Source organism: Mus caroli, unplaced genomic scaffold (assembly GCF_978045245.1).
Source record: "Mus caroli unplaced genomic scaffold, Mus_caroli_1 scaffold_7, whole genome shotgun sequence".
NCBI lineage: Eukaryota > Metazoa > Chordata > Mammalia > Rodentia > Muridae > Mus > Mus caroli.
This window is the reverse complement of record NW_028227262.1, coordinates 48,062,564-48,075,379: the sequence shown is the minus strand read 5'-3', so window position 1 is coordinate 48,075,379 and position 12,816 is coordinate 48,062,564. Positions and strand designations below refer to the sequence as shown.

Here is a 12,816-nt window from a genome sequence, read left to right as displayed (position 1 = left end):
TTAGCTTACTTGTTTATCTGCTCACCATGTGTCTCTGGAGCACTGACAACACAGCAGGGTGTCCAGGAGTTACAGGACCTGACCGGGGACAGCTGACCTGCAAAAGCTCAGTAAACTACTGCGCTCCCAACTCTATTCAAGATGGAGGCATAGGGGACAGCATAAGCGAGGAGAAAAAACGGGTACAGGTATGAAGCTGAAATTTCTCAAGACAATGAACATCAGGTGATGGAAGACAGGAAACAGATCAGGTGAGCGCTAAGACTGTCCCATTGTGCAAGAGGGACAATTCAGGTAGGGCCCACTAAGTGAGGAGCTCGGGAGACAGGCCAAGGGCTTTCCCTCCAGGGCTTTCTGCTGCCTCCTTTGGGGAATAGCCACAGAGCAGGAAACCATGGCGATTTGAATGAGGTTTCCAGGCGGATGTTTTGAACATTTCCTTCCCAGTTCGTGCCAGTATTTGGATGTCTGGGGAGCTCCTGCAGTGGGTCTGGCTAGAGGAAGCGGGTCCCTAGGAACAGATCTTTGATTTCGGTGCTGGTCTGTTTTCTCTGCCTGCCACCACGTGAAATTTCCCACCTTCACGGATAGAACCCTCCCCACCCCAGGCCTTTCCCACCAAAAAGGACTAAAATCTTTTGGAAATTGTGAGCCAAAATGAATCTTTTCTTCCGAAGTTGTTTCTGCCAGGTATTTGGTCACAGCTACGCAAAAAGTAAGGGAGTAGGGTGGGAAGGCAGGCAGACACACATGCACACACACACACAGACTGGGACACCACTGTCACCACTGGGCAATGATGGACCCTAGAATGAACAAATACAGAATATGGATCCAAACCAGTACAAGCCACTTAGTTGAATCCCCAAAGAAAGATAAAAAATATTTGTAGAAATGCAAGCCCAACACCCAGCAAGATAAAATATAGATTTGGCAAATAATCCAGGGCGATAAGGCACACAAAAAAAGCAGGAAAACATGACTCATAATGAGAACTTGTATCCAAACCTTATAAAGAACTCTCAAACTAGAAAGTAAGAAAATAGAATACCCTTTAAAAACGCCAAAAGATTTGGACAGCTCAGAAGGATCTGCAAGCGATCAGGAAGTATGAAGAGAGGCCCAGCCCAGAAACCTGAGATCAGAAGCGGCCTCAAGTCTACACCTGCGGGGGCAGTGAACACCAGGAGGGCAGGCAAGGTGGCTCAGTGGTTAGGGGGCTTGACACCAAGTCTGCTGACCCACATTCAATCCCTGGAAGCCACGTGGGTAAAGGCAAGGCCTGACTCCTGAACGTTGTCCTCTGACCTACACACACACATGCACACAGACACACAGTAACTAAGCAAGCAAATATAAAAGAGGATGGAAACACCGAGCAGCATTCAGCACCAGAAAGAACAGGACGGCCCACTTACCCACTGCTAGAGCAGACTGGTCCAGCCGAGCTAAGAGGGAACACAACTGCACCGCCTGGTAAATGCTAATCATATCCCACACCCAAGACACATCACACTGATGCTTACCTAGACCTAGGGAGAAGGAAGCATATGTGCACACAGAGGCTTGTATCTGAATGCTCACAACAGTCTTATTAACAGGCAAAACCACGGCAGCAACTCAAATGTCCATCAGTGGCTGAAGGGACAAAGCTATTCCAAGAAATGGTATCCCCTCTGAGAAGACAGCACAAAAGACTCGGCACATATTAGCACCCACATCAGTCTCATGATAATTATGTGCAGTGAAATGAGCTCTCTGAGAAGAGCACACTGCATGCTTCAGTTTATGTACAGTGCAAGCAATGTAAGATCGGGGAACTCGGGTGGGTAGCATCTGGCCCAGAGAAAGGGATGTCAAAGGGTCCAAGGACAGCTGGAGACGGTGGGGAAGTGTATGGCCCTGACAGCAGTGAGCTTTTCACCATTTCCTCACAGTGCACACTTCACATGTGAGTGCTACCTGTCCACGGTGTCCTGTTACAGTCTCAACCTCGGGGTCATGACACCTTCAGGCTGACAAAACAGATAGCTTGCATATCAGATATTTACATTATCACTCATAACACTAGGAAATTACAGTTATGAAGTAGCAACAAAAATGACTTTATAGTTGGTGGTCACCATAACATAAGGAACTGTTAAAGGGTCTCAGCATTAGGAAGATTGAGAATTGCTGGTCTAGAGATTTTCCTAGTAGAACTATGGTCTTCATTTTTAATTATTTACACCTTATAAAGAATACTTCAGAACTTTATTTTTCAAGGTGCAAAATAAAAAATTTGAAAGGTATAAATATTACATCACTGAAAAACAATGTCCTATGTTCACACAGAAAAAGAACACAATCAAAATCAGAAATCCCATGTCTGTATGAGAGCACAGCTGACCTAGTGCCCTGTAATGAGCGCACCACTTGAGTCAATCGCAGGGCACCTGACCCCTCTCCTCTGCATCCTCTACACTCCCGTGGCTCCCAGCACTGACACCGTGAGGTGTGGAAACCCGAAGCATCTTCAGCGCATCTCCCAGCTCCTCTATCAGAGGAGCCCGGGCGGAGGCCAGTGGCTGTCCTTGACTGACTTCACATCCCTGGCTGGCCATGTTTCTGCAGAGCCCACTCTCCCTGATGATCAGGGAACTGTCCTCTTCCAAAAGGGGGGCTTGCAGAGAAGTGAGCAGGGAGGGCTGGGTCCCAGCAGGCTCCTCTTGCTCTGACGCTGAGTCCTCTGTGTCAGAGGATGAGGTGCTGTCCGAGTCACTGGGCTCGGGACTGGAGTGTGGCGCCTGATTCGAGGGACTGCACTGGGCTGCTCTTCCAGCACCTTCCTCCTCCTGGACGAGGAGCGCGGCGGCTTCCAGTTCTGGCAGCTCTAACCCCAGCTGGGCCTTACTGAGCGTGACTGCTTTCAAGGCTTCGGTTAGGGCAGCCAACTTCTTGGACCTTGAAAATTATATTAAGAAGAAAAATTAGGTTTGCTCATCAATCAGACTGATGTCAACAGTCTAAAGCACCACAAAGCTGACACTCTCACATGACACGGGGCAAACCCCAAGCAGCTCACAGATGCAAGTGTGAGAAACAGAGAGGCTGTGGAGGAAGTGTGATTCCCTTTGTGACTTTAGACTGCAGAAAGCCTTTCTATCATTCACAGGACAGGAACTCAGGGAAGAAAGCTTGATGTAGTCAAACTATAGCTAAGGAAGCCCCACAACCCATCAAAATCAGCTCAAAGTACTAAAGTTAAGTTGAGAAAACTATGCTCAATCCCAGATCGGACCCTAATCCAGAGGAAGTTTTGGCAACCAGAATCCAAGCCAGGATAACCAACCAGAGAGATGGGCAAATGACAGAGCAGGTGATGGATGTCACAGGACTTCCCCTGGCCAATTATGTGAGTGCAGAGGAGGTCTGTGATTGGACAGGGGAAAGGGAGGCAGCACTAAGAGTTGCAGAGACAGAGAGCGTCTCGGGGTAGGAGGAGAAGGAAGATGGCTGTAGAGGTGAACCCACATGCCGTTTACCAGCCACACGTAGTTGTGGTATCATAAGGTTAGATTAATTGGGATAAGCTTTTATCACTATCAATTGGCTCTGAAATTATGGTATTGGCATCTTGTAACTTGTGATATTATTGATACATACATGTGATTGGTTAATTAAGCATTAACAGTCTTGATTTTACCGGGTTACTGGGTATTGTGATATGTAACACGAGGTTGGCGGTTTCATTTTGTTATTGGAATGTGGGATCCCTGACTACATGGGTTTATGGCTGAGGAAGTTCTAGTGGCTCCTGGGGCAAGTGAGACAGATGCTGCAGGGGCTAGCTGGAGAGAGTTGATGGGGGAGACAGGAGTGCAAGAGTGTGGTCCAGCCCGAGAGATAGTGGATTCCTTTTTCAATATGTCCTGCAACAGATGGAGACTTAATGTTGCCTACTGTTTAATTTTTAAATCTATTAGTAATGTGTGATGGTTTGTATATGTTTGGCCCAGAGAGTGCCACTATTAGGTGTAGCCTTGGAGTAGGTGTGTCACTGTGGGTGTGGGCTTTAAGACCCTCACCCTAGCTGTCTGGAAGTCAGTATTCTGCTAGCAGCCTTCAGATGAAGATATAGAACTCTCAGCTCCTCCTGCACCATGCCTGCCTGGATGCTGCCATGTTCTCACCTTGATGATAATGGACTGAACCTCTGAACCTGTAAGCCAGCCCCAAATAAATGTTGTCCTTGTAAGAGTTGCCTTGGTCATGGTATCTGTTCACAGCAATAAACCCTAACTAAGAATGCAATACCTGCTACTTAAAAATGTTAGGGCTTGTAAGACGGCTGAGGAAAGCAAGGCGCCTGTCACCAAGAGTGCCATCCTCTAGACACAATGAAGAACTCATTCCTACAAGATGACTGTTTGAACAGGTGTGTGTGTGTGTGTGTGTGTGTGTGTGTGTGTGTGTGTAGTGGGTGTCAATGACTGGAATGTAAATAAATAATAATAAAAACATGATTAAGTTTCAAAATAGTATGGACATATAAAGTGATGGAGAGCTGGGGCAATGGAAATGGGACTCGTTACTCGGTTGTTTCACACATAGAAGAGGAAAAATGGGGAAGCTATTTGAGGAGAAGAGGCATGTTGTGGCTGGGGGGTCATTTTGTTCTTTCAAGCATGGGAATAAAATTACTATCGGCTCTAATCTGCTGTTCCTTGTAAGTTCTTGAGTCCATCTCTATAATGGTGAAACCATTTCCATAACCAAACCATTTAAGGGTGATTCTTTGATTCTTTTTGTCACATTCAAGGCAGAACTAGCTAGTTCACATTAAAAGAAAAAAAAAAGAAAAGAAAAGAAAGAAGGAAAGAAGGAAGGAAGAAAGGAAGAAAAGCTTTGTCACAGACCTTAAGTAGCTAGACTCCTACACATGCCCTTTCTGATACTCTCAGTGAATACATGCATCCCTGGCTGCAGTTATGTCTTTTATGTGTAGACGGGAAACATCTCACATGCTAAGAATGCATTTGAAGAGACCTGACAGCTGGATCATCCGAGTATTACATTTAGTCAGAGCCCAAACTATATTTTCTTAGTTGTTACAAATGTAACTCCGCCATGTAACGGCACATTCGTTGTACAGTTGTAGCATCAGTAACATCCCATGGAGGATTATTTTACATTATAGGTTGCTGATGGATGAGTTCTAGTAAACTTGCCTATAGTGAAAGTGTCAAAGCAACAGCTCTAAGCACACAGCTCTGACACAGCTAAACTGATACTGCCTCCCCCCCACCCCCCATTACTTTACATTTGGTGACTGAGCAGGGAGTGTTCAAACGGACCCACAGCTCTCTTTAACAAATTGCTGAAGCACAGAAAGAGCCTGAAATGTATTAGGGGGCAGGGCTCAGGCCTAAGTGAAAGCAGAGGCGTGGTTACACAGCTGTCTCAGGTGATCAATCAACTTATCACCACAGCCCGCCATGCAGCTCTGTCAATTTCATAGTAAACCACTAGCTTTCATTTCCTCTGCTCAAACCCAGGCCTGCCGGGCACGATGCTCTGAGAGCAGCGGCCGCACCTGCTAAGCAGGCCAGGACTGAGTGAAGCAGTGTGAGGCAGTTCACAGAAGATGACAGTCTGTTGGCTAACTCTGCCAGGACACCTCACCTGCAGGGGAGGGTTCTGCTCCTGAGCCCCACACAAAGTCTTAGTTCCAATCTGAAGCCAAGCAATAATACTTGTTAAAGGACACCAACAACTGTGCCGCATCAGAATTCCTTTCTACTGGAAATTTAGAAACATTTCTAAACTTCATGGCCCTTCACACACACACACACACACACACACACACACACACACACACATACACACACACACACTCACTCACACACACTCACTTTACTTTTTTTTTTTAAAGATTTTATTTATTTATTTTATATATATGATGAGTACACTGTAGCTGTCTTCAGGCACACCAGAAGACGGCATCGGACCCCATTACAGATGGTTGTGAGCCACCATGTGGTTGCTGGGAATTTGAACTCAGGACCTCTGGAAAAGCAGTCAGTGCTCTTAACTGCTGAGCCATCTCTCCAACCCTCACTTTACTTTAAAAAAATTACATTTCCTTACTTAGTGTATGTGGTGGTGGAAGTGCCTTGGTGTGTGAACAGAGTTTAGAGGACAACTTGAGGGAGTTGGTTCTCTCATTTCAGGGATTGAAAATGGGTGTTAGGTATGGGACTAAATACAGTTAGTTACCTGTTGAGCCACCTCACTGGCCCCTGCCCGAAACCTAGTTTTATAGACGAATCTAAAGGGTATTACACGGGCTTTAGGTAGAAGTTGCCAGCACAGACCTATCTTGCTTCTGAGAACTGCCATAAAGCACAAATGCCCACTGGCAGCCATTTGCAGCAGCACCACAAACACTGTCTGCCCTCTGGAGAAGGGGCTACTGCTTTATTCCAGAAGGGATGCCGAGCACAAGTGGCCGTTGTTTTATAATTTATTTTTATTCATTTTATTTTAAGGGTACCGATGCTTTGCCTGCATGTCTGTCTGGGTGAAGGTGTCAGATCCCCTGGAACTGGAATTACAGACATGTATAAAGTGCCAGTGTAGGTGCTGGGACTTGAACCTGGGTCCTCTGGAAGAGCAGATCAGTGCTCTTAACTCTGAGCCATCTCTCCAGTCCCAAGTACAAGTTGTTTAAGGCATGTCAGCTTCCAGTTCAGTTTCCAACTAGATCGGAAGGCAGTCTGTGGTGTGACAGTGAGAGCCTTGTAGACTGTGGATTAGCAGGTCTCTGAACTCCCCGATCTGGAGCTGCCCTAGTCAGCACCCACACATAGGCTACTGGTTCTTTCACAGGTCTGGTGGCTGCAGATGGGGAGTGAAGGTGTTGACAGGGTAGTTCTTTCTGAGGGAGGTGGCCCCACTGCTACCCTTAGCTTCTGGCATGGCTGGAAGTACAGGAGCCCAGTGGCTTGTAGATGCAGAATCCAAGCTTAATTGTCATCATCATAGGGTAACCATCACTGCGTCTCTTTGTTAACGTTCCACAGACAGTAACCTGAAGGCTGCAGGACTTCCTGAGGACACCCTGATGTCTGTTACAGACAGACCCACTGAGGTTTGGTCCTACAGAATGCTTCTACCTCATCCTACCGCTTATAACCGAGCTGGTGTGAGGGCTCCTTTGCTGCATGCTTGAATGCCTGTGACTCCCATGGTAAGAGCTGCCACTGGGCAGGAATCCTAGGTTTCCAGTGAGCAGGGAGCTCCCTCTTACTCTTTCAATGGCTTATCAGCGAGTTGTGGCAATAACTGAAATACGGGAAAAAATTCCAGTGAGGCTAAGGAGACAGCTCAGTGGGTAAAGTGCTTGCTGCATAAACACCTAAATTTGGCTTCCCAGTACCCATGTTAAAAAGAATACATATAGACTGGAGAGATGGCTCAGTGGTTAAGAGCATCGGCTGCTCTTCCAGAAGTCCTGAGTTCAATTCCCAGCAACCACATGGTAGCTCAGAACCATCTGTAATAAAATCTGGTGCCCTCTTCTGGCATGCAGGCATACATGCACATAGAAGACTGTATATATAATAAATACATCTTAAAAAAGAAATCATAATCTTGGCTTGGAGTGTTGGCTTGGCAGGTAAAAGTGCGTGCAGCACAGGCCTGACGACCTGAGCTCACAGCTCCAGACCTCATATAAAAGCCAGGCTGTCTTCTCATCTCCACACACATAACAAAAAATAGAAAAATAAATAAATAAATATTAAAGAAAAAAATCTGGACGTGTCAGTAAGCACCTGTAACCCCGCAGTAGGAGGCAGAAACAGTCAGAGCCTGGGGCTTTACTGGTCAGCAAGTCTACCTGAACTCTACCTTTGGCCTCCACCCACCCATGTCAGGGTGGGACCCCCCCCGCCCCATACACACACATTTTAGTACTATGAAGACATCTCAACTTGATTTACGTCATGAGCTTAGGAAAACCAACTGAAGCCTTAAGCCAGGGTCAAACCTTTCTCTATGGACATGATAGGAACCACTTCTCCAAGGTACTGACTGGCAGAAAAGACCTTTCATCTCCTTGCAGTGTGATAAAGTATAGGAAGATCTTACAAATTAACCACAGCTCTCTATATCTCACTCACAGAGTCTTAAGTATACAGCAGTGATGACCTTTTAAAAATGCTTTAGTATGTGCTCTCAGGACAAGTTTACAAGCATCTGCTATCTCCTTTTTCCTTTCCCCTTTCCCCTTTCCTCTTTCCTTTCCTTTCCTTTCCTTTCCTTTCCTTTCCTTTCCTTTCCTTTCCTTTCCTTTCCTTTCCTTTCGTTATTTGGTTTGGTTTTTCAAAACAGGGTTTACCTGTGTAGCCTTGGTTGTCCTGGAGCTGGCTCTGTAGATCACACAAGCCTTATACTTACAGAGATCCACCGCCTCTGCCTCTCAGTGTTGGGATTAAAGGCATGTGCCACCACCACCTTATTTTTATTTCTTTAAGGCTCTGATAATGAATAAGTTTTCATTAGCTCAGCACACACACACACACACACACACACACACATATATTTGGTACAATAGATTTAAGAAAAGAAGAAGAATAAAATGTTTAAGTGACATGGTCAGATCAGCAAGCAGGTCTAACATGGACTGGACCACATCAAAAGGCTATGTTAAGGGACAAAGATCCTTTCTGCATAGGCTACAGAACTGTTACTTCCTGGGTCCTACACTGGGGTAGGCTCTGTTCATAGTGATATGCCTCATTATCTATTCAGTCCTCACAGCAAGTCCTAGTAAGAAAGCCTCTCCAGGCCGCCAGTGAAGAAGCTCGGGAAAGGACACTGGGAATCGGAGAGAGAGGGGGAGGGACATGGAGGAAGACTGACTGATTAAAAACAACTTCTGGTACCAAGCAGAAAACAAGTTAATAATTTATGAGTAAAACCAAATATCTTGTCAAGTTAAAAACAAAAATAAAGCCCACCTATCTTCGTAGGCTGGAAAGGGATGTGGTAGAATGGGTCTTGCCAGTCTACAGAGGAGACAGCTCTTCAGCTCCCTGTCCTCTCGGCAGCTACCCCATGGCTCCAAGGAGAACAGCACGTGGGCATGCCAGAAGCTCTTACCCACCTCGCCACCTCGCCAGCCCCTGGGTTTGGTCTTTAAGCTTCCCCTTCTCAGCATTCGTATACCATCTACAATCCCTCAGGAGCTCACCACTGGAGTATGTCACTGATGTCACTTACATCAGCCAGATGATGGAATTGCTGAGGCCTGTATCTTCTGCAAAACCACGTCACCAGGATATAGTTTCAACAGTAAGACCCTAAATTTGACTAAAGGTTGGCTCTACCTTACATGAAAGCAAGCATAGTGAGGTTCCAGATTTTGACAGTAGATAACACTATTTAAGGGCACTGGAATGTATCACTCCATAACTAACTTATGTGGCACTGTCAGAGGTCTGTGGGGGGCAGCAAAAGCCAACTCTAAAAACTGATGCTCCTCGTAAATGTCCTAGACCCTGTCAACAGAACATGTAAACCATGTAAAATAGTTCGAAGGTTGGGAGCTATCCCATACTTTGCTATAGTGATCATGTGACTACCGATGATAAAGCCCCACTAGTTAGCTGGACATCTCATCAAACCTCCTTTCACTTATTCTTCAACACTTACAGTTGAAAGACTCTTGCATTTTTAGAACTGGAGAATAGCCAACATGTCCCTGTCGGACTAAAATTGGTACCCATAAAAATCACTGACTGCTACAAGTAAGAATGAGAGAGTGGCTGACGTATTATTTCACTAAGCCAGGTTTGCATAGCATACAACTGAAAACCACCACAGTGAGATGCTTATAGCCAAACCCAATGGCAGCTTAGTAGTGTATGTTTCTACAGGAACTGGACGCTAAAGCTGGTTATGGTTGACTCAAATGATGATGTCAATATACTTGCTGCTCCAAAGGAGACGGAAGGGTCCCAAGTGTGGCTCCCTTTTTATGCCTTGTCTGAGAGTCCAGATGGGTTTTTCTCTTGGTGCCATCTCACTTCACTGAGAAAGCTAGCCCCACACGGAGTAGTTTACAAAGAAGTAGGGAATGGTTGGCAGGGAGCGCAGAGCTCAGCTTTGATCACAGCTGCAGGCCCTACCTGCTTCAAAAGATGGCAACCACACAGCTCTCCCACTCTCTTGCTCAAAACCACAAGAAATCAGCTGTGATAAGCTGACAGGCAAAACATTACACAAGCTACTGACCCTGCTGCAGGCAGGGAAGAGCTGCCTCTGCTTGGCTTTGATTTTCCTAAGCCTGAGCCTCAGGGAGAGGCAACAGGACTTTCTTCTTGCCTAGTGCTCCCGATGGCAAGGTACATTCAGATAGTGCCTGGAGGAATACCAAGTGTAGAAGAAAGGGAAATAAATAAATAAACAAAACAAGAACACAGGCTAAATGCAGAGGCAAGCTGTCGTCAGCAGCCAGAATGAAAGATCATAACACCATTCAAAGGCAACCGCATTTTACTGGCTTTTGCTAAATCACACAGGGCTGTCCCCCACGCCCCACCACCGCCGCAGTGATCTTCTTCATGTTGCTGTCCTGCTGTGTGAGGCAACCAGACATTATAAACCTTGCTTGTGCATTTTTTTTGTTCCCATTGTTTAGTGTGCATTCAAAGAATCAAACAGCAACAGAGCCTCTTCATGTTTGGCTAGGGAACTAGACACTGAACAATGACAAGCAGCAGTTTTTCCTATAACACATGCATTTGAGTTGTTTCTAAACTGCACAGCCTCTCTGAGGCTAATGGCCAGCCACACTGTGCCTTTACAACACAGCTCAAAATGAACCACCAGGCTGGCTGGTACAACCTTGGTCTGGCTCCCCTAAGCCCTCTAGAATCCTGGTGTGGTTTCCAAACTCATTTCATTCTAATGTGACCACTGCTGCCAACCAGGTGCCTCAGGACCAGCTAACCCAGGATTTGCTAAGCCCTGACAATCCAGAAGTGCCAGAGGCTTGCCCAATCACAGGAAGCTGTTCCCAGTATCAGAGCTCTGACCCACCAGGCCAAGGCCACAAACTGTGGCCCACAGAAAGCAAACAGATGGAGTCTTGTGGGCAGGTGGAGTCTGGACAGAATGGAAAACACTTGTACCACATAATAAAGACAGCTGGCCTCCATGCCAGCCAACTGCTACCATGTGAGGATGGGCCGGTAACTGCCAGAACGCCATGATTCAAGAGCAGTTATAAATCTAGACTTTCACATAAAATCTTCCAATTTTTAAGTGTTAAAACCAATTTAAAGTTTTTAAAAACATAGAGTGAGCCACCAAATGTGACCCAAGGTAATTTGCTTACAACTTTTCCATTTACTTAGCTCTTCTCAATTCCCTGCCATTTTCTGTGTGCCATGGCAGCATGGCTACTTCAAAAAGGCTTCTACACCTTGTAGGACTGTCCTAACTTTCATGATGTGCTACAGGTAGGTGATGGCCCTGCCTAGCCCATCTCTCCTTCCCTTGCCGTGCTAGGTCATACCCCACCTCTCTTCAGTTCTCTCGAGACGCTCCTTCACTAAGCCCATGGACCAGGCTGAGTGCCTGTCTCTGAATGAGTTGGGGTCACTCACAAACTCTCTAATTCTGCCCTCTGAATGGCTTGTCTCTTCAACTAAAACACATGCTTTGTATAGACACTGCTTCAGAGTGCAAAGTGTGTCTGGGGTTTTGTGCTCTGGAATATGCCAGAGGGACTGGCTGACCACACCAGGCGGTTAAGACCTCAGGCCCTGACATCAAACAGGCCTGGGTTGCTTGATCTCTCTAAGCTTTAATTTCTATACTTGCAGGGTTATATTAAAATGAGATATATCCCAAACGCCTATGCAGCCCATGAGAATGAGAGAAAGAATGTATAGAAAGCACCAGACCAGTGGCTGGCATGCAGGAAGCACTTGACAAGTGTTAGTTGTCACCATGATGGACTGATCCCACTGTTAAGCCAGCATGGCAGCAGCACAGCTTGGTTGTTAGTAAGCATTTACTGACCACTTACACTGTATGCCTAACTCCCCTATTTTAGGGATGGCTGGAGCAGAGTTTAAGTGGCTTGTCTATGGGAACAGCAGAGGTCTGAGGACTGACAAGCTGGCTCAGAGCTTATACTCATGATGTTCATGGTTTTGCTACAGTATTCACAGTGGCAAGGGGGTAACTCTGTGACATCAGTCTTCCCAAACTGAAAGCAGGACTGGCTTTGTGGACCACGGCTCACATCGAGAGCTGCCCCGGGCCTGACTGGAGCTCACAAGTCTTAAGAGGGAGGAGTGTGCTTCTGTCAGTGTGACTGGGTTCTTGGTTTGACGAATAAACTCAGGATGAGAAGGAAAGGGAAACACAGCCAGAAACTCCAAGACTACAGTTACGTGGGGTAAAACGGTGATAGACAGTAACTGGTGACAAGGATGGCTTGCTGTTACATGAAACAACTGGAAAGGAATTAGAATGATGTGAGCCCCAGTATCCATGAGGAAAACAGCAAAGAGGTGTGTCTTGTTTGGCTTTTAGAGAGGCAAAGAAAATATGAGACCAGAAGTGGTGACCCCCAGGAGCTGTTGGAAGTCACAAGGGTGAGACCGCCTGTTGGGCCAGCCTAAACCCAGGAACTCTGCTGGGACAATCTCCTATGGGGAGCTGTGATTGTAAAGTTAACCGGACTCACATCTGACCTGACTGGAGAGACTGAATTTAGCTTGGCAGAAAGTAGCCCAGTTCCAATCTCAGCTTTCC

General features: G+C 46.3%; 1 protein-coding gene across 2 annotated transcripts in view; it reads right to left on the bottom strand.

Annotated features, from left to right (window-relative positions):
- Positions 1 to 2,038: 2,038 nt before the first annotated feature.
- Positions 2,039 to 12,816, bottom strand: part of Shq1 (SHQ1, H/ACA ribonucleoprotein assembly factor) — a 99,584-nt gene continuing 88,806 nt past the window's right edge. The window contains exon 11 of one of the 2 annotated variants that reach the window (XM_029478869.2): positions 2,039 to 2,943. In XM_029478869.2, the coding sequence (XP_029334729.1) occupies positions 2,421 to 2,943 (523 nt within the window). In that variant the 3' untranslated portion in view covers positions 2,039 to 2,420. The remainder of the gene's footprint in view (positions 2,944 to 12,816) is intronic. The other variant, XM_021165304.2, reaches the window with a different exon arrangement.